Source organism: Pocillopora damicornis, chromosome 11 (assembly GCF_964200805.1).
Source record: "Pocillopora damicornis chromosome 11, jaPocDami1.2, whole genome shotgun sequence".
NCBI lineage: Eukaryota > Metazoa > Cnidaria > Anthozoa > Scleractinia > Pocilloporidae > Pocillopora > Pocillopora damicornis.
In genome coordinates, this window is record NC_142680.1 from 20,102,582 (window position 1) to 20,124,502 (window position 21,921).

The 21,921-nt window shown below is 37.8% G+C and overlaps 3 protein-coding genes and 1 non-coding gene across 5 annotated transcripts; 2 read left to right on the top strand and 2 right to left on the bottom strand.

The window, feature by feature from the left end:
* The first annotated feature begins 524 nt into the window (after positions 1-524).
* On the top strand, positions 525-6,380 carry LOC113678491 (pancreatic lipase-related protein 2). Of its 2 annotated transcripts, none has more exons than XM_027195373.2 (8): positions 525-707; positions 2,159-2,692; positions 3,127-3,339; positions 3,476-3,748; positions 4,202-4,337; positions 4,638-4,778; positions 5,414-5,520; positions 5,627-6,380. In XM_027195373.2, the coding sequence occupies exons 1-7, from the start codon at positions 653-655 to the stop codon at positions 5,514-5,516; spliced, it is 1,455 nt and encodes a 484-aa protein (XP_027051174.2). In that variant the 5' UTR covers positions 525-652; the 3' UTR covers positions 5,517-5,520; positions 5,627-6,380. The 2 variants fall into 2 exon arrangements, with proteins under 2 accessions (XP_027051174.2, XP_027051175.2); XM_027195374.2 differs by having other exon boundaries at positions 4,641-4,778.
* Positions 5,593-18,217, bottom strand: LOC113678490 (uncharacterized). Its single transcript, XM_089187139.1, has 14 exons — positions 18,002-18,217; positions 16,359-16,535; positions 15,291-15,571; positions 14,681-14,792; positions 13,999-14,268; positions 12,011-12,084; positions 11,041-11,223; positions 10,141-10,314; positions 9,379-9,525; positions 8,952-9,032; positions 8,337-8,517; positions 7,646-7,706; positions 7,423-7,489; positions 5,593-6,919 (listed from the first exon to the last, which is right to left on the bottom strand). Exons 1-14 carry the CDS (start codon positions 18,113-18,115, stop codon positions 6,871-6,873), a joined length of 1,971 nt encoding a protein of 656 aa, XP_089043265.1. The 5' UTR covers positions 18,116-18,217; the 3' UTR covers positions 5,593-6,870.
* Trnat-ugu (transfer RNA threonine (anticodon UGU)) lies at positions 13,220-13,292 on the top strand. Its single transcript has one exon. It is a non-coding gene; the product is annotated as a tRNA-Thr (tRNA).
* Positions 18,218-18,430: 213 nt separating the features above from the next.
* On the bottom strand, positions 18,431-21,247 carry LOC113678500 (uncharacterized). Its single transcript, XM_027195383.2, has 2 exons — positions 21,090-21,247; positions 18,431-19,426 (listed from the first exon to the last, which is right to left on the bottom strand). Exon 2 carries the CDS (start codon positions 19,414-19,416, stop codon positions 18,856-18,858), a length of 561 nt encoding a protein of 186 aa, XP_027051184.2. The 5' UTR covers positions 19,417-19,426; positions 21,090-21,247; the 3' UTR covers positions 18,431-18,855.
* Between the last annotated feature and the right edge of the window lie 674 nt (positions 21,248-21,921).

Here is a 21,921-nt window from a genome sequence, read left to right on the forward strand (position 1 = left end):
ACGTACGATATAACAAACGAATGCATGAATTAACGAACGAACGCAAGAAAGAAAGAAAGAAAGAATGAAATAAAGAAAGAAAAGAGGAGGAGTATAGAAAAAGAATAGTAAGTTTTATGTTCTGACAGCACCTAAGGAGACAGTTGAGTCTAGGAGGGGAGGGTGGACGAGAGATATCTTTTCTTTCTTGCAGAATTATAATAAACAGTTGTCCTTTCCAATATGCCACTATCCACGCGACCCACACGCTGTTCCAATGGGTTGTATCACCACGTCACTCACGTGTCAAAATCAAGCGGACTCTCTTAGAAAAAAAACCAAATTTTTAATAGAACCAAGCGTTGTTGTTCAAAACACATTTTCCTATCACAAAATCACCGGAAACTACAGCTGTAACCCATCCTGAAATCAATTTCCATATGCCACAGTCTCCGACCTAACGTGACAACCGCGGAATTCATTGTTTATTATTGCGTGCGTGTATTGTTATGCTGAAATTTCAGCTTCACTGGTTGAACGAAGGCAGACAATATATGTCGCAATAAGCCGCTGGACGCCGTATGATACTTCATCTGAAAACACTACAAGAAATTTCTCAGTCGTTTTCGACTCTACACACAAGAAGATCGTTTATCGATCCGCTAATCACAAGATGAAATATTTGTCTTTCTTCGTTTTTCTCCTCTCGCTTCAAGACCATTCCAAAGGTAAGTACTTTGACGAAACAAAATTGCTTCAAAGCGCAAAGTAAGCTTAATTTATTATTTACCAAAGATGTCCAGTGAAGCTTCATGCCTGTCTTGGCGAACAATTTCCATATTCTACACCATAAGCTTTATTTGAGTTTCAAAACCACGGTCAACTTTTATCTGAAATCTCAACAATATGAGCTTTGTTCACAGATCTGGTGGGTTAGGGTGTGAATTTGACAGTAGCACCACGAAGGAATCATAGAATTGAAGTAAAATTATCACTGGATATTGCGACATAGCCATTTTGTTTAAGTTTCTTTTCCTCCTCGCTTCAGCGAGTCAATCAATACGAAAAGTGTTCCCTTAGCATTTGGCTTCCTCTCAAGCTGTTCAGAGCATCAGCTGGTAAACTGAAAAACAGGAAATCATCTCCAAAACGTGAAAAACCTGACTTAATTATTGATAATCGTCTGAACCAATTATGTGTCAAAAATTCCTACTTTAAACTGAGAGAAGCGAGAAGAATTTGTAAACAAAAATCCCCCCAAAACCATTGAAATATTGAAAATTGCTCTTATATTTCCATACTCGCACTCCTACTACACGATCAAATATTTATTGACAAACAATTAAGTTTTGTGTCTCAGGGACAGAAGTATATTAAATTTCTATCCTATGACCCATTCACTACAGAAAAACGTGTTCAGCTTAATCAGAAAATTAATTAGAAAAACTGAAAGGCTTAATTTTTCATAGGGTTCAAGTAATCACTAACTTGGATTTTTATTGCGCTAAATTTCGAGTCGACAAACGTCAGTTTAACCAGCTTCTGTCAAGGAAACAATTTCAAACAGTGTTTCAGTCTCCATGAGGAATTAAACCTCAGACCTACGGATTCAGCGCTCCCACGCTTCACCACTGAGCCACAAAGACTCTTCGGTGAGCGAGGTCTATTACGAAGTTCATATGACGCGCGTCCTGCATACTGCTAGAATCAGCGATGTCGTTAACGTCATGTTTGTAAATAGAACAAGAAAGATGGCGGAAAAAAGGGTTAGGGAACGGGTGTTAGGGCAGGTATTCTCACAACATGGTGAGAATTTTTGTACCAAATAAAACCAGGTAATTTATCGAAGATTAATTTTCGAGGTCGTTCAACCTGGTCATTTTTCGAAGGTCAATTAAATAAAGTAGATTTCATTTGAAATTAAGAAAATTTCGGAATAAAAAAATTACTTGAGAACAGACGGTCAGCTTTGAGCTCGGTAAAGAAATCGAGAAAGGCGTTTTCTTCTTGTCACGAGCGTGGGATAAAGGAAAAATTCTAAGTCCCCATGAGTTAAAACGTGTTTTAGATAATAACGATTCGTTCGCCTCCTTCCTTCCGCCTGTGTGTGTGTTTTTTACATTCTGGCCGAGTGCCAAGAACGCAAACTACACTCATTTTCTTTTTTCCCTTTGTACAGCCTCTAAAGTCTGCTATGGCAAATACGGATGCTTTTCAAGCGACCCTCCATTTGACAAGTCACTCATTTTACTACCCTCTGATCCTGATTCGATCGGTACGAAGTTTATCCTGCACACCAAAACGAACGCACATAGTAACCTAGAAATCCTCAATACAGACAACAACACCTCAATCGTTAACTCTACGTTTGACCCTTTGCTAAAAGTGAAGTTGATTGTGCATGGATATACCCAGAATGGAGAGAGTGCCTGGGTGAAAAAGATGGCGTCGGAGCTTTTGAAAAAAGAGAAGATGAACGTGATTGTGGTCGATTGGGGACTAGGGTCTAGTGTCATGAATCTTTATGACATCGCAGCCGGAAACACGCGGCTTGTTGGAGCACAGGTAGCTGATTTAATCGACGTATTGCACCGGAAGTTCAATGTGGCGCTGAACAAGTTTCATATTATTGGACACAGTCTTGGCGCACAAGTAGCAGGTTTTGCCGGAGAAAGACTGGTTAAGAGCGGAAAAGTTATTGGGCGAATTACAGGTAATACGCAAAATTGTTTCTCCTGGCTTGGATTGTTTAGAAGACTCTAAGATTGTAATAGAAGCATTTATTTCTCTGATTCAGGGCTAAATTTTTAAGAAACTAAAAAGTCAAGTCTTTTGAAGATTGCATAGTGATTTGCGCTTAAAAATTGTCAGTTAAGATACATGGACATGGGGAAATTTGTAATTTGGTGCCTCAGATGTACTTCTGATACTCGCAATTCCTGCTTTTTTTATTTCCTTTTTTCCAGCGTGAACTAAAACTTTGACCTTATAATTTAGTCGCCTTATTTGCACTCCTATTTCCTCCATCCGATTTGCCCCTGTCAAAAAGAAAATATATCAGCTGCTTAAAGCGAACATCTGGTTAAAAATGACATCTCGCGCTTGGTACCATTTAATAATAATAATTAATTATTAATGATATTGCAGGTCTGGATCCTGCGAGACCTGGGTTTGACTTTGATGACGGGCGAATTAGACTGGACCCGACTGACGCAATGTTTGTCGACGTCATTCACAGCGACATAAGAAATGGTGCCATCGATAGCTCTTTAGGACTCCAGCGTCCCTGTGGTCACGTGGATTATTACCCTAACGGTGGGATAGAGCAGCCGGGATGTGCAACTTCTCACGTCGTTGGAGGTGTTTAATCCTCTTTACGTTTCACTTTTTTTAGTGGCACCATCATTACGTAAATATTTACTCGAACAACATAGACTGTGTTTCGATTGCTTTAGGTGACAACAGTTTAACTAAACTTTGTTTAATCATTGTTTAGGTGCGGTCGATTCCTTATTAGACAGTGGTCAAGTCTCTTTGCCTTGGATGGTAGCCTGTAATCACATGAAATCAGTGGCCTATTTCACTGCCTCAATCCATAGCGCATGCGCGTTCAAAGCTTTCCCATGTGACAACTGGACGGATTTTCAAGATGGAAAGTGTCTCTCGTGCGATGGAAAATGCTCCGAAATGGGATACAACGCTAAAAAACATCGCGGGAGCAAGCCTGTGCTAGCATACTTGAAAACAGTAAAGCAGGCACCTTTCTGTGGTAGGACATCAATAAAGGTTGAAAATTGTACATCGTTAGAATTTCATGTTTGTCATCTTTTATCGCATGGCTAAGTTTTGTCTTACAAAGTTTGGCTTTTGGTCTGTTTGGCATGCTTTCTTTTCGTGAATTGAAAAGTGTTTGCCTAAGGGAGGTTGTCACCGGTTAAAAATAAGTCCGCAATACGAACATGTGTGACTCAAAATATTTAATAAATTATGCTAAAATGTGAACAAAAAAAAATTGGCAATGGCAAACAATGGGGTGTGATGTTTGTAACTCAATGAGCAATAAATTGAAACAAGAATATATCATCTCAAGATTGAAAGGTATAATGAGTACAGCGGACAATAATATTAAAAATTGGAATAAATTGGTTTCGAAGCTGAATCGATAGAGGTTGTTTTGTTCTTCTTTTCATTAATTTCTTTATTCGTTTTTTATCTTTTTTAGTCAGCGACAATTATTACCGGGTTGTTGTACACTCAAAAGCTGGGTCAAACCTGTTCTCAATCTCAAGCATTATTAACGACAGAATTTCTGTCAAGCTCATTGGAAGCAAGGGGACTGTGGAAACGGTCCGTCCAAGGTGAGGAGACTAGGATCAAAAACTGACGTTTCAGCCACATTAATGGAACTCACGAGGAGATATCGTCCTCAACTCAACAGGCCAAGAGCAGCAACAATATTTTGTGACAACAGATTGCTTTGTAAAAACAAATATTGATCACAGCTGAAAGAAAAAATGGAAAAATAAATGGCTGCACAGAGACTGTACACTTTTTTTTTTCGCCAAAGGCCAGTCATCCGATGCATCGACTACTAAAACTTTACATCTATTACATTGTTACTTGGTTCATTTGTTAACCTCCCACTCGCTCTTTTCCAGAAGTTTAAAAAACGGAAAGAATAGTTTCGTGCTTTCATCTGCTCGTGACGTTGGAAAACTGCGATCTGTCCAAGTCCAACTTAATGGATACGGCTCCTTCCTGAAGAAAGTTGTTGTGCACTCCAAGGCGACGAACAAAAGGTGATAGCAAATAAGAACGTCTTGACCAACCTTGAGAGACAAATGTTGGTTACAGCTTTAGAAATTATTTATCAAAGCTTGCTATAATATGGCCGAAACTCTTAACTGATCTTGTATTCTTGAGAAGTAAGACGCAATCCTTTCCTTGGAAAAACATCGATTCCAATACCCACATGGGATGCGGGGAGGGGGGGAAGGTGGAAGTGGGGAAAGTCCAGACCCCTCGCACCCCCTCCCTGAATTTGTGACTGAAGATTTCATGACGAAGATTGTGAAAACGTCGCTTTAAAAATGAGCTTTCACTTCTCCTGAGAATTTCGCGATTTTGTCTACATACATTGTCTCTAGCAGTACGAGATTTTTCTCTGGCATAATATGAGGATGCAGCATTGAATTCGAAATAGAAGCGTGAATGATTTTCCTTCGGGTTCCCGTTCTCTGATTTCACAAATACGATGGAATCGCGTTGCTGGTTGGCAGCTGGTTGGCAGCTGGTTGGCAGCTCGCTTATGAATATTAGCTAGAGGGAAGAAAAACTAAACATTATATCAGCTTTCGAGAGTACGTTGACTTTTTTTTTTTTTATCAACAGTTAGGTGTTGTTCAACATTGGTTTTTTTTCCTCTCCTTTCCAGATACACTGCGTGTTTTAGGAAACAGCTGGGAGGCTACTTCTCATATCTGATATCTTTTAATTACACTCGAACCTTCGTGGAAGGGAAACACCACCATTGTTGAAAAGGTATAATTGACAGTATTTTTCACGTTCAGAATTCTGTGGATTGTTTAAGGTTGAATCACGCTATTTTCCAAATTTGAAATTATTTCTTTCATCTTTTTATTTCCAGGGTAAGGAATGGCTATAAGAACAAACAAAGCGTGTAACGAGGCTAAACGAAGCCTCAGAACACGAAGATTGTGTAGCTACTGCTATCATCACACCAGCTTTTCAATCTAGCATTTTACAAGTCAGCTTACTTTTACTTTAGGCGACTATAGACGCTACAATGTAATCCCTGATATAACCAAACAAGTTTGTTCAGGGAAGAAATAGTTTCAGTAAGAGGGATCGGGAAGGGGTTTTTTAATTGCAATTTTTTTCTAATACATTTAATTTCTTATTTTCTTATTTATTTGTTTTTAATATAATACTTAGCTCAAGCAACTTCAAACACGTTTTCGTTTTTTACGTTATTTTCTCAATAAAGAAAATGACGTATATAGTGAAACTAGTTTTCTACTAACTGGAACATGTAGGAGAGGGTAACATATGGGCGTGACAAAGGGGGGGGGTCTATATTCATGGACGTTCCCCCTTAGTTTTCAGAAAGTGATAGTAGGTTATGATAAGAATGGACTTGTCATGGTCCTCAAATATCAGCAAGACACAAGTGTGGAACCCCCCTCACCACACTCATACCTCCCCTAATGAGAAAAATCTTCTGTTTGAGCACTAGGTAACGGCTACCTCATAGTTGACGCAAATATCAATACCTTAATGTTTCTAAAGAGGTCAACACCAAATCATCACATAGGTTACCTCTCTAAAAGTAATTCAATAACTGTAAAAAGGAAACATTAATAAAATGTAGTTCATACTTATGCTTGAAATACTATTTCAGTCTCCAAACGAGATCGCTTTTGATCTTAGACCTGCAGAAGTTAGAGGCGATGTTGAGAGAGTTTTGAAAATTACCAAAATATTCAAGATCGAACTTCCTTATCCAAAGAGCTATTTTTTTTTAGCGCTAAAGACGATTTTTTTCTAGTGTTAACTCGCGGGGATTTGTTTTAAATTTTACATTTCTTTCCTATTTCTCAAGACAAATGCGCTAACTAACAAATTCGTTTCCAGGGGCGTTAAAATTCTAACGTTGGACTGTACTCATAAAATGTTGCCCACTTTTTCTTTTTTGTACCAGAAAAGACAATAGCACTTGAAACTAACACTATAACAAAACATTTACACCGTGAGCTATAACAAAGTTATCTTCAACAAAAGAAATATTTAACTTCTTTACAAAAATCCTAGGAAAAATAAAATAATATTCTTAGCTAAATAGATAACAAATAGGATTTGACGATGCCACCTTCATTCCGATTTTTCGGAAACTTTTCGCACGACCTTTCTCATCAGGTCTCTGCGAAAGAAAAAATGGCGGAAAGATAGAACTTAGGGAGTAAACTTGTAAACTATTCTTAAAAGTCCGTCATGAAGGGCTGACTCATAAACGTTGGAAATAAACGTGTTTCAAAATTCCATTTGACGAAGCGGTTTGTCCAAAGTACAACCAAGAACATTTTTAACACCGCAGATGTTTATCCATTAATAAGCTCATTCAAAAACCTTTGGACTTATGGTTGGGCTGATGAAATGGGGTTTATTACATCTCAGAAACTCAAATTTTGAAGACACAATTTTTTAAGCGGAATGTTTCGACGGGCAATGCAGGCATAAAATCACGCTCGGCTTTAAATTTTCTCTGCACAAATCCGTGTTAATCCACTTGGAGAGGTTCAAATTTTAAACCAAATCTTAAGAAATTTAGGAAATCATCGCGTGTTTTTCCTGACAGTGTAAATGGAATTCTTCAAGCTGCTGTACAGAGAAGATGAAATGAATAAAACTGAATAAATTACAAACCTGATAAGAGTCAGTTTCTCCTCCATTGATTCCCAAGGTCGTCTTTCATCACTGTACTCCAGCATCTCTAAACGGAGGTAAAAAAACAAACAGAAATTTAGGCAGAACGGTTCCGCTTTCGAAATTTCAATTCTCTCGTCGCAAAATAACAAGTTATACCGAAAGGTCCTTCAATTGTTATGAAGATTTGCTTTCTTTCTATATCAACGCAAAAGCTGCAAACCTTTGGCCAGTTCTGTTTCACTGACTCTGTCGCCCTGCTTGTAGTATTTCACTCTTAAACTCTGAAAGACAAAAAAAAAAACAATAAGAATCTCGTTTGTTCCTAGAATCATTTTTTATTGTCGTTGCAGTTACTGTTGTTTCCATGCACAGCGGTCAGTAGTAATGATGAGACGCCTGGCAGTTTTTAATGTCTCAATGACACTGCTCATGGTTTGAGTATGTTCAAAAATATAAACTTCATCTTACAAGTTCGTCAAATGCAATCTGTTTTAATCTTCTCCATCATTTGCCATTCTTTCTCTTTAGTGGTTAAACATAGCCTCTTTCGTGTTTTTCTTTTTAACCAAAAAAACAATTTGAAAAACAGTGTCTAAAGATATCGTAGCGTACTATTCCTTTCAACACTTTAACTCCCATATCAATACAATATCAAGCAGACAAGAGATGAGAATAAAGAAAAATACCAATTGGGGGATTATTAGTTGATCCAATACCAAATTCTCCAAAGTAACATCACAAGAAATATATGGCAGACAGTAAGGAGAATTACTAATGAGACTTGGGAGTTAAATTGTTAAGTTTACAAAAGTCTACTGAAAACATGGGCACATGTTCAAACAAAGATAATATGAAAAGAAAAAAAGCAACTGAAAGCAATTCAAAATTGATAAAAATTCTGGGGCACTTACAAATCTGGCAAATCTGCTGTGCTCCAGGCGCGTAACAATTCGCATTCGATCGATAGCGTATTGCAGTTTTGCGTTGGTTTTGGCTTCACTGTACGTGTAACTCAACTGTGCGATAAGAACATTGAGCAGAATCACAATCACCATCGCCATGTAGGCCAGGAGAATGAGTATCGCTAACCAGCTGGAATAAAGAAAGAAACAGGATACAAGTTATGCATCGTGTAACTATAAATAGAGCCTCTTACAAATGGAGGCTGGGAATTGAAAACACAAAACAAAAATAAACAAAACAAAAAAAAAGCAACAATTACAACAACAAGATTTTTGTCAATAACGTAGACAGCTAACTCAATGTGATCAAAGCAACGTGTGACGCAATCTTTGACCAATCAGAGTGCATGCACCTCTATAGTTACCAGACATTCTGCACCCAACAGCAGTTAGTGTAATGACCAGGAAACAGCACCACGTTTTCGATCGAATACCTCCGGCGCCTATTGCGTTTGGTTCCTAAGCAACACTCTCTAAAGCAAGCAATTCATTTGCCACGTTTCCAACAAAGTCTAACGTTCTGAAAAACGATAGAGCATGTATTAACGCGAAAACTTCGTTTACCTGAACTTCGAGTAGTCCTCTTCAGCCGGTTGCTGCTCAACAAGAGCTCGTACGGCCGCCAACATCAACCAGGCGTAATTACTGCGAACGTTGAGGAAAATAATAACTTCAGCTCTAACCTCATGTGTCCGCAAATTACTTATGTTGAGCTTGTAAACTCTCTCATTTTGTTCCGGTGGAGGCCTTTCAACTCCTCTCGTCAATTTTCGTAAGCCCTCGTAAACTCTTGTCGTTGCAGCTATATTTTCGAACCAATTTTCGTAAGCTCTGAGCAACTCTCGTGATTTCTCATGGATTCTCGTGGACTTCCGCTAATTCTCACCGATTTTCATTAGCTCTCGGTATTTAAAGGATTGGGCTCTTGATTAAAAGGCAGGAGAAAAAAAAGTTAAAAAAATATATTAAACAACACAGGAAAGAATCTTACGTAAAGAGTTCTTGCGAGCCTGTGGCTTTCAGCGCCATAAACATGGCGCCACAAAATCCGATGAAGACGATCAGAAACACCACACTGAAACGAGTCATGTCACGGTAGATGATCTTGGCAAGAGTCTTGGTATACAGACCAGTAGTTCTAGACGAAAAACAAATATTGATTTAACACAAGCAAAAAAAGTAGAGCAGCAAAAGCAAGTAAAAGGAAACCTCAAGACCAGCGCTTTTAGTTGAAGGTAGGTGAATGCAACTCGATCCACGGCATGGCATGGGCAGACAATTCAAACAAGAACTTGTAACAAATAAAACACTCACACTCTCTTTTGAACTGCGATGCAATGATTGCATGATGGATTTTCGCCAGAAATGAAATCAGTCAGAATAAGACAAACAAAATGACCATTTTTCAACTTAAGGGGCATTTTGAAAACTAATGATCACATGAAGCTCATGCTTGTCTCTCCATTATCCAATAGAGGTCATCTTGTTGTGAGTTAGACATTGTACTCCACAATCTTTAGAACACCATGTTCTACTCATCAAGAGATAGAATTAAAATGTTTGAACGGATGAAGTTGCAAAAGGTTAGTAAGGCCTTAATAGCAAAGATCCCTTGTAACACTCCACTCCCCTCCCCTTCCAGTTTGAGTTTTCTACAGGCGGTCCTATAGTCCCACTATCAACATGAACAAAGGGAAAGGGGAAATATTTTAACAATTGTGACAAGGATTGTAAATTGACAAATCATGAATACCTTGTAACGCAAGAAAACTTGAAAAGTCGGAGAAAATTAAACAGATAACCGAGGGCTGCCACACTCCACTGAGATCTGACTTCGGCAACTCGAAGAGGAATCACAAGGAAGGTCAAAATGAGACCCAACCAATCAAAATAATTGTACGGATCCTTGAAATAAGTTTTCCACTCCCTGAAAATAAACACAGCAGTTAAACTGACAGTTACTTGAACCTCTTGGGCTGTTAGAACACAATTAACAACCTTGAAATCCATTCCAAATAGATTCCGTTCTCTAGAAGAAAAAAAATTAAAATTCAGTGTAGGTTAAGACGATCTTCCGATGAAATGGCTCCATTTACATCACGTGCTTGTGTGGACTAAGAGAATTTTCCACTCGCAAACGGATTTTTTTTAAACTATAGAAATTTGTCAATGTTGTTGATTCGTAAAGAAAAGCTTCCATATTTCCCTGGTCTTACAGAAAGAGCAATCGATGTGAAATGGCTTGAAAGATTCAAGAGATATTGGAAATGACTAAGATAGCTTTAGTCTTACTTCTGTTCACAGCTGTATAGCATGTCACAAAACCAAACCCGAAGTAAGTTAAAAGTCAATCATAACAAAGGAAAAAAACACAAGGAGCCGATAAAAACTCGACGAGAAAACAAGCACACTGTCTGAAGCGCGGGAAAACGCAGTCGCGATTGGTTTCACTCTTGCATCTGATTGGTTAAAAGGACAGCACGAAGATTGGTTGAGAGGATAGCGCCAGTGTCCAAGTCGCAATTGATTTTATTCTTGTATTTGATTGGTTGAGAGGATCAGCCAAAGAGCGCACTAAAGTTCAGTTCAAAAGTTCATAAAATCCTGGATAACAGCTGAAAATGACTCTAAACTGCGAGTTTTCTGGACTCACCGTTCGGCCTGGTTGATCTCTTCGAAGAAATAAAACATCAGAAAGATAATAGTGATAACTTCACAGAACGCACGCAGACCGTCCGCACGACCACTGTACTGTGTTGGATCTTCAAGGGTGGAAGCGTAGATGAGGGCGTATGATAACAGTGTTAGAAACACGATGTAGAAAGACGCTTGAACGCTGAAATGGAGAAAGATAATATTTGTGGGAGTGACATTTACTGCAGCGCATCTGTAGTGAATGCGTATTTGCGTTACGAGCAAGACGTAATTATTCGAGCTTCTGAAAAAAGAACCGGTTTTAGATTTTTCCAAACTATGTTTATAGGCTATTTGTCTTGACCCTGTGACTACCAGAAGTGATTAACACGTAACCTCTCCCCATTATATCCATACATTATTCAGCAAAAAGATAATGAGAATACTCAGACTTATCAGGTTGAAGTTGTCATCTTGATCTAACACCAAATTCTCGTAACTAATTTACAAGGAAATGTGTAACAGCTAAAGGGGAGAATTGACAATCAGATCAAAGGGAAGTTCACGGGACCAACAGCATCTTGAACCACAGGTGTCCCAAGCTCACGTCTCGAGAGAAAGCAAACGTATAAGACGCCTTATAAAAGGAATAGCAGTGATGGCAAAGCAAGCTTTAAACGGCAGAGAAAGGCAGAAACCACAACGGACATACAAGATGTGAGTAAGTTCTGTTGATTTTACGTGTAAAATGTTCATATTTCGAAATATTTATCGTAAATCGATCATATTTCGTTCCCCTTACTATTCCATATAACGTATTAAAATTCTCAACGGTTCCTCTTGTAACTTAACACCGTGTCACACAATGCATGATGCTTTCATGAATTTTAATTCTGGAAAAAGTCGTTTGCTTTCATCGAGACGTGGGCTGGGACACCTGTGCTTAAACGTGCGAATCCTTCGAGCGAACGGTAATTCAAAATTCTTACCAAAACCACCAATGACCAAACGTATTCCATTTCCTCATAACCAACATTCGCACCACAGGATGTTGAATCGCCTCCTAAAATGAAGAAAAAAAAACAGTGATGTCAACACGGTCTTCATTGTTACTTTGCTAAATATTATATATATTGCTATTATATCCAAACAACGGCCTCAATTAAAAGATATCGAGCAATTTTCTACTGAGTGTCAGAAATAAGGCGGCATTTTGCAAGTTTCCCTTGCTCCGCCCTGTGATTGATCAGGAAAGCGTGCGCCAACTTCTCGACCAATAAGATGCAAAACTGAACTGCATCACAATTTGGTCGCTCGCATTTTCCCGCGCTTAAATATTTATTCTGTCTCTTTTCTGACTTAAACTCCTTTTGGCTTTCGTTTAAACTTTTTCTTTGTTCTGATTTCCTGTTTTGATTGCCTTGCTTTTGTTCTTGCGACGCCCAATCGAAATACACTCTCGATAAGTTACCGACGATTGTCACACTGCCCACTTATAAGTGTACTATGATTATTTTTTCTGAAAAAATTGCACTAAGTCCGGGTACAGTTCCACTAAAAGTCAAGCCGCATGGAGCATGGAACAGGGGTGAGATGGGAGAACATAAAGATAGCAAGAGTATTTGTATTGGTTTTGTTAAACGAGGTTAAGTAGAGTGGTTTGGCAAGGTTTGAGATGGTAAGAACGGAAGTCAACGAAACTGGCGCATTACTGGTACCATTAGTTTCGCTACTAAATTTGAACAAAATCGTTGTATTTTGCAAGGATTGCTTGTCCATCGCGAATTGTTGCATCTCAGGAATGACAATAATCTAATAAAAGGATTCCAAATGGCAATAACTGGTTAAATTTTTGTTGAAGATCTCACCGCAGTAAGCTACTTTACAGAGCAGATCTGTGATTTTTTTCCTGGAATATTTTTACCTCCCAGGAAAACAGTATACTCCTGATAAAAATAGCTTGATAAAACCACAAGCACTAAAACGTCTCAGTCACTAAATATCCTCAGACACTACTTCAAACTGAGGACTGAGGTACAGAAACACACACAAGAAAATTATGGTGTTTAAGTTTATCGATTACTATGGTCTTATAAGCGACGCGACAAATATGTAGGTCACCTAACAACTGCATCGGCTAGTTTGGAATGAAACCGAATATATTTCAACAAAAATAAAGACATCTCTCTCTCATCTCAGCCTTTGTAGCTCAGTGGTTAGAGCACTGGTCTTGTAAACCAGGGGTCGAGAGTTCGAGTCTCTCCGAGGGCTAAACATTAATTTTTTTCTCCTTTTTTTCTGAAAGGAACGCGTCAGTTGCTTCGCATCAGTTCCTTCCCTATTCCTTTAAGAATATCATTTTGCCAAGTCTCGCCCTTCTTATATAAACAATCTTCCTATTTCTCCTTGTAGAATTTATCATATTTCAGTGCTTTAAGAATTATTTCTTGTTTCCTCCATTGCGATTTCTATTCTTAATCGGTTTTTACCATTTCCTGTCACTAAAATATTCCTTTGATGTTATCAACAAAATGTAGAAACTTTAAGATTGTTTCTAACGAAACATAAGCTTAGACAGAGGCCTTCAAAGTGACCGTTACCCATATTGCTCAACAAACTATGAGCAAGCTGCCTCAATATCCTAGTTTGTATCACTTGCTACAGTGTACATGTAGCTGCAAGTTGAAGAATTGGGAACTAACTCTGGAAAACGGAATACGTTACCTATCCACTCTTTTAACCCAAGCTAGGCTATTAGTGAGTGAAAACAAGTCACATCCATAAAGCGAGAGCCTCCAAAAGGCTACTCCTCCTTTTTGGGGTTTGGGTTCAAGGCAGGGGAGGAGGGGGGGTGGGGGGAAACTGACAAAAATTTACTGTGACCACAAATTGCAACAAATTGCATTCAACATTGTATTGACCTACAGCCACGAAAAGCACACAGCATGTTTCACAGTATGAATAGTTTTTTAGGTACCTTATCATCACTTTCTGCAATACATCGAAGGGGGGACATAGACTTTGGATTAAACTTCTCAATCAAGTTCCCTTCATCATCCTTTGGTTCCTGTCCCAGGTCATCAGCCTCCAGCACATGATAGAAAAAGTCATAATTTAATGGATCATCAGGAACACTGCTCCATGCTCTTTCAATACGATCACTTTTCTCTCCTGTCTCCTTTATCTTCTCTGGAAGGTATGGCCAGTGAGGGTTGACAAGCTGATCTAATACAGCCACAACTGTTTTCTGGTGGGAAAATTTAAAGAAAATAGTCTAAGTCTCCTGCTTGTGTTCTTGGACAAGACACTTCGCTTGCTCATTTTCACCTCTGTCACTCATTGCTCATTTTCTCTCTTATTCTATCCAGGATATTTAACAGGTCCCAAATGAAGAATAGAGGAAATCTGATAGAATCATGGGAGGGAGGGGTGGAGATGTAACTGAATTGGACTAGCATTCAATTGGGGAGGGGAGGTTGCTCTTTATGCTATTTCAGTAAAGGAGGGGGGGGGGAGTATTTGTCTTTAGTGAAGATCTAAATGTGCAGTTGTCACCTACTGTTTCAAAATAACCCCACTAAACAATGTATTTCCTGGAGTTTTTGGAGAGGTGGTAAGGCAAGGAAACATAATATTAATTTGCTTATAGTCTTTTATACCTGCATGTCCAGTTTCTTTGTTTCTGGATTTCTGTGGCTGATGATCTCCGTAAATTTAAATTTGGCTCTCTTCAACCTCATGTCATTGTCATACAAAAACAGTTCATGGACCCTGGAAAATAAAAACAAAATACTTTCCTCAAGAACAACACCGCATGATTATTCATCCAAATCAGGGCATTAGCCATTTACAGCCTGCAAAAAAAATCTAGCCATCAAATGATGACAAAAAATAGTACAACTTGAAATTTTAACATTATAATGTTGTAGAGTTTTTTTTAAAAAATTACTTTTTCTGAGAATGAAATCTTTTCTTATTATCCTTTATTTTTGAAAAAAAAATCTTGTCAAGTTGAAATACTGTGGATAATTCACTACCTTTCTAAAAATGTTGAAAATTCAATGAAAGCAAATTCATAGTTAAAAACTATCAATAAGTGAATATCAATTAAATCAAATTTCTCCCACCAGTAAAATGAAAAGATATCATATTATAATATTAATATTATGGAAGAAAAAATTCCAAACAATATCACAAAGATCAAACCATTTTTCCTATAATTTTATCCCAAATCAGAACACTGTGAGTCAACAGGGTTCCTGCACTGACCAGTCATGTTTCATCTGTGATATCAGATAGGCCGCTGTTTCATCCTTGTGTGACATCAGAGCTTTTTCAACAGGTAAATATGGCCTTTCACCAGCCACTTCCTCTGTTTCTAGGTAAACAAGTGAAGGGTACTTTTCAACAAGCAACTTGGTCACATGAAGAAAATTCTGTTCTGCAGCCAAGTGAAGCAGAGTTGGACGAGCAAAGTCTTCATCCACACGGAAATACTTGTACTCTTCGTCATTGTCTTTGTCTAAAATAATTTCAGTAAAACGGCTGATCTGTGAAAAAGGAAGTACATGTAAGACAGTTAAGGATATCTTTATCAATTCTTGTGGTGATTCTGAATGCTGACTTTCACAAGAGAAAAAAAACAAAACTGTTGGTTTTTCTTTGTGATCTGGCATGTTATCTTACCAACCAAAGTGGAACACTCCAATTTGGGTCAAGCCTGAGCCCCATAACCCTTCACACCCTAACATCAGTATGCATATTCTCCATAATGTTCTCTATACATTTCCTTAAGTGCTGGCAAGGAGAATTTGTTTAACAATCAAGAGCCTCTTCAGTTAGTTATCATTTTCTTTTTCATGTGACCTTAATGTTTGATTCAGGGGTGATACTGTTGAAAGAAATTGGATGCTAATCACTCTTAGGGGATCAGAGGGTTAAAGTGATTATATCTTGCCTAATACAATGTCATTCACTGCAATCAATTTTGAAAAGTCTTGATCAGAGTCTACCTTGCGTAATAATGTGTTGTGTTCTTGAGAAGGACAATTTACCCTCAGGGGGTGTCTCTCTCTGTTTAGGAAAACAAATGATTGCTGGCAAACTACTGCACCAGAGATACCTGACAAAATTCTGGAAGGTTGCAACCCATACATAGGAGGAGGAGGTGGGGAGTAACAATACTAGTTGTAGCTTTATGCCAATGAAAGCCACACAAAATCTGACATTTTAGGGGTTTTGGCAAGCAAGATGTCTTTACCACACCATAGATACTTTGTAAATACAACTCATACCAAATGAATCAATACTACCATTGCAAACTTTGTTGATACATACCAGGTATTCAAGACTTGCTATCAGTTCTGGTTTATCTCTATACTTTTCACTGATTGGCCAATCACGAATGATCACCAAGAGGGTGTTTCCACCATGTATGGCTATCAGTCTGTCAGTGCGAACTTCATCCATGGCTCTATTCCACGACACATCTCCTGCATTAAACTTTTCTTGTACCTTATAGTTAAAATATTTTCAAAGGTCAGATCTGTTCACTTACTACATGTGTGCTCTGGAGAAGAGAGATGTGCAAAGCAAACCTAGTCTGGTAAGATTTACAATTCTGAGAAAAAAAAAATGCATCGGAGCAGATTTCCTTTGTTCTCGTGACGTGTATCCTTTACACCCAAACATCAGTATGCATAAACTCCATACTGTTCTCTACACATTTCCAAAGAGGCTGACAAGGAGAATTTGTTTTACAATCAAGAGCTGCTTTATGGTGCTCATCTATTCTCATAACTTTTAGGTTTGATTCAGGGCTGATATTGTAAGGAGAAATTAGATGCTGGTCACTCTTAGCGGCTTAAGGGTTTACTTAATATATGATTTGGGGCTGATATTGTAAAGAAAAATAAGATACTAGTCACTATAACAGGTTGAAGAGTTAACAACAACAGTATTGCTACTTACAGAGTAAGAGCAAATTGGATATATTGAAACCATACAGTTTGCAAATGGTGCTACAAGCACAGCAATAACATGATCCCCAAATTATGACTTGTTTTGTTTACAGTATACTTGTATATGATATGCTTTGCCAGAGAAACCTGTTGCACAAGCTTTTATAGCTGTTTTGTGTCTTGGCTTAAGAGTCATCTAAGATAAGTGAGGTACAGATCACTCCAGTCTGAGCACTTCCTCTCCAAGATCTCAGAAGCAAATTCCTCCTTACTGTTTGTCATACAATTCTTGTGATGTTAGTTGTGAGAATTTGGTATTGGATCAACTATTTAACCCCTGACTGATACTTTGCTTTATTCCCATCACTTGTTGGCTTGATGTTGTATTGATATTGTAAAGAGAATTTCTGTATTGATTACTTATGGAAGTTAATGAGTTAAAAGAAGGGAAGAAAGGAGGACAGCAGTCATCACAATTGAGTTATTCCTTGATATCTTCCAAGAGAAGGCATTATCAACAATTACAACAGACTTCACTGCCTTCATAAGTGATTCAAAGGCAGTTCATGTCAGAAACATCGAACGCGAATGAAAAGTTAAGTGACAGTTGACATTTATATTAGAAAAATCAAGGATTGTATGCTTTTCAACGCTGTACGTTTAATAGCCAAATTTCAAACGAGAAAAACAAAGAGGTTCGTTAATCACACAGCGTATGTCCAAGAATAAACTGTAACCAAACCATCTAGCTCAAAAGGAATGCTATGATATATTAGCTTTCATTCAATCCTACGATTGTTTTATTAAATATAACATGCTTGCGATAAGATTCAACTTAGGAATAAATAACACGATCCTTTAGTTGACAAACGCAACTTATTTGTGTTTACATGATCTATTATGAGGTTTAGAGTAAATACAAACAGCAAGCCCATGAAAATAGTGTTTATGAAGATCAAGAGATTATGTTTTACTAATCAAAACAAACTGCATGGATAAAAGCGAAAGCGCGTCACTCACCTTCACCCAGAACTCTTCGTCAAAAGGTTTTTCCAAGGCATGTTCTTTGTGATCGCTGTTAGGTCGCCTTTGTTCCATCGGAACAGCTGTATAGTTGTTGTCTGAGTTTTCCATGCTGGATTCAGTTGAATTTATGTCCAAAGCGACGGAATTCCATCGGCTATATTAAACAATTCCACACACCCGAATCACACTATGCACGCTTGAAAAATCTCCTGCTCTGTGATTGGTTACAATCACTGTGACCGGAAGCTGCACTAACTTCCGGCAACAAAGCATCTTATTTACCGCGTAGAAAGACCTTACGTACTAGTACTTTTACATCCAAATAAGCAAATATTTCTAAATTGTTATTTGGAACACAAAATCCCAACAAGGAAAACGCATATTTAATATATTTATAATGAATATAAAGCAGAACTGAGAATATCCTCTTCAACATTGGTTTATTGCAAAACTCGGTGACATAAATTTAAATCAGATGATCTCTATACCTAGGTTAACGAATACAAAGAATTTTGTAAAAATCACTAAAAAATTTTCTGAACTGACAACGCATAAAAAAGGGAAGCATTTATCAAAATCTAATAAAACTCGTAAATAACAAAACACTAGGCGAAAATCCAGGCTGTCTTTTACAATCATTCGTAAACGCGAAACCTCTTGAATCTACGCTAAATCTTAGTTCGTTGTAAAAATGTAACTAATCACGTACTTCTGTTCCGCGACCATAGTTCAGAAGCTGTAGCCGACACCTTTTGAAGGTAAAGATCATTTCTAATTTTATACGAGGTATTCAGGACTTTAAAAATACTTACAGAAACAAATTCCTTTCGAAGGGAATCAGTTCTGTCCTAATCTGTTCCTTTGATCGCGGCGACAAGAGCATTCATTTTTTCCGATTTTTCAAAATCTTTCGTCAGTAACTTTTCCACGTTTGCGAACCCGAAGTAGAAATCTCGGGCATTAAGTGTACTTCGTTTGATCCCCTTCGGTGGCCATTCAGAAGACATGTTTTCCCCAAACGAAACGCTGAAAACTTTTCCATGAAGGTGGCCGTTTTCATCTGCCAGCCGCTTCTCACGAAGTATAGTTTCCAACTGGACGATGGCCTCTGACGTTAGGCAGATTAAAATAACGTTGTTTAATTCCAGTTCAAGCCAGGGAAGCCCTTCGAAATTATCTGTTCCTTCATCGATGTTGACAGAATTTATCACGCGAATGCCGCCATTCGCTGCTATAGTCAAAGCGTCGCGGAAATTCTTCACGACTTTGAGCTGCTCTTCGCCCGATTTGTGAAGAAGAAGGATTTTCTTTGTGTCGCTCAGAGTTTTACCTCGTGAAGACGGCGGGTGGCGCTGTGGATCTGTTTCCTTTTGACTGTTTTTCTTTGCCTTTGATGTTGCGCTACCCATTGCTGAGATTCTGAGTCGAGAAAAAGAAAACAACCCATCAAAATGATAAATTTCGGTAGCCACCAAGAAGATACAGCTCTTTAAAACGAGACTACTAAAACTTCTCGCGATGAAAATTACATCTAATTATGTGTAATAATATGCAAAAATTACCAAAAACGACACTGAATTTATTATCGGACCGTAAAAAGGCAAAATAATCAAAATACACCTGCTCTGTATGAATTAATAATTAACACACTTCAAGAGAACTGGAATGATTCTTCTATGTTGCTGTGGGTAAATGCCCGGCAGTCGGGCACGGTCTCCTGAAAATAGACTAAATGCCCGGCAGTCAGAAATTTTAACAGAATTTCCCCTGAAAGCTTCTCTAAACTTTTTAAAGAATATCAGATGTTTGTTTTGAAATACCTAGCGATTCCAAGATTTAATTTTGTTTTTTTCGGAGTGATTCTTTAATTCTGATATCTTGAGAGCATCATCTCGTTCATTTCTTTGTCTATTTACATGATACTCCTGATATCTATCAATTTTAAAAAAGAGAAACAGAAATATTGGGTAAAAATATTGAGTAAAATTTTGATAAGCTATCCACAAACCTAAACGCGTCCTTTTGATACGAGTCTTAGAAAGGCATGGTTTAATCGCTGTTCAATTCCAAATCATGTCTAAATACCGGAAAGAGATCATGTTATTTAAATTTTAAAACGATTTTAAAGAAGATATTTACAAGAGGGCTGAATTTTGAATACTGCACTAGAGGTTTCGAAAGTAAAAACCAGAAAAATTGGCAACAAACATAATTATTGTTTCGTGATTCAAAATGTTACGTTTCCTTCGAAAGTTATATTCAAACCCTCTGATAAATTCTCACGTACATTTACAGGACACTGTACCTCACGCGAGTGTCTGTAACAATTAAAATGCTTCTCATTGGCCAATGTAAACAGCAGGTAAGACACGTCACGCTAAGTCACGCTAGGAACTACACTCAAAATTTATCTTCGATGGTATCAGCCAAAAGTCACGCAACAAAAAGAGAAATATCAGGGAAAAAAGAGAAAATCGTGTCCTCTATCTGCGAAAAACCTTTGTTTTAAACGTTAATTTTGGCAAAAAAATAATAACTGAGATATCACTTACAGGTAACATAGAGAAACTTAGGTATCACACCCTGTCAACTTTGTAACCCTGACCAGCCTAATTTGGAGAGCGTGACTGTAACGATGTAATTATAAAATCATTGGCCTTTACTTTTTCTGTTTAATCACAAATCGAGTAATTTTCTTACAACAGATGTAAAAAAATCCTTGAAAATCATAAATTCTTTGAATGAGTACTTATGGCCTAACGATGAGCGCGGTTGTTCGATGAAATAACATGAACTCAAATTTGGCATTGAAATGGCAACAAAACAAAAGCCGATCAACATAATATCAAATTTGAACTGCTTCCCACAACCAATAAATCATGATGAAATGCAACAGCTTTCGATTTAAGGGAAGAACTGGGGTAAGGTTAGTTCAAAAATTGTTCCAGAGCGCGTGAAAGTCATAAGATGTCGCCAGAAACCAACGAAATGCACAGCAACTTTGAACATGCGAATGTACTCAAAACGTTTATAATACCGTAAACAAAACGGGTTTTACGAATATCAGAACTATTTTACTCACCAAATGACGATGACAGCGGAGCAGAATTGTGTCTAAGATTTCCTCTAACACTGTGCTAGCTTGGGAATGAAAATCGAAAGTTGTAAAACACGACAAATTGCGAAGAAAGTGAAAGTGCTTGCGTGTTATGTTTAGGAATGTGAAGCATAATCAGGGCTATTAATATCTTGACACGTCACGTGAATTTTGATTTGAAAACCTGTGACTTAGGAGCGTGACCCCAAAGGCCAGCGGTTGGTTTTCTGAAAGTCGCGTTACAACGCGCTGAAACCATCTCTTCCATTCTCTCTTAAAATATTTCAAAATGTCGCATTTCTACTTGTTTTGAACTAAATCAAAGTAAAATTGATAGAAACTATCGACTCTTTCCTAATTTCAACACCATTTCAAGCAAAATGATGCTTTAAAATTTAGCTCTGGAATGGGTGTGGTCGCCCTATACACATTTATCGACAGCGAAAAAGTTCTTATTTTCTTTCTTTTTCTTCCAATTAGTTCATAAATGGAGAGAAGCACAGATTGGTGTGAAAATTTTTTAAATTATTTTTCCTTTTTTAATTAACCCGCTTAGAGGCTTTGTTTAGCTCTCTTGTCATGCTAATTTCGACACAATACGAGTTTTACCCCCATCTAGGGGGCAAAAGCGTTATGTCTGGGTTCAAGTACTACACTACGGCCTGATCATATTTAAAAAGAAAAAAATTCATCGTTCGAGTGTGTCATTTACAATCCGTTTCAATCTTCCTCGTCCTCAACCATCGTTTTTCCTTCTTGATCTATGCGTATACTAGATAAAATTTCCCGTGTTAGCATTGCCTCTTCTGGCAAAAAG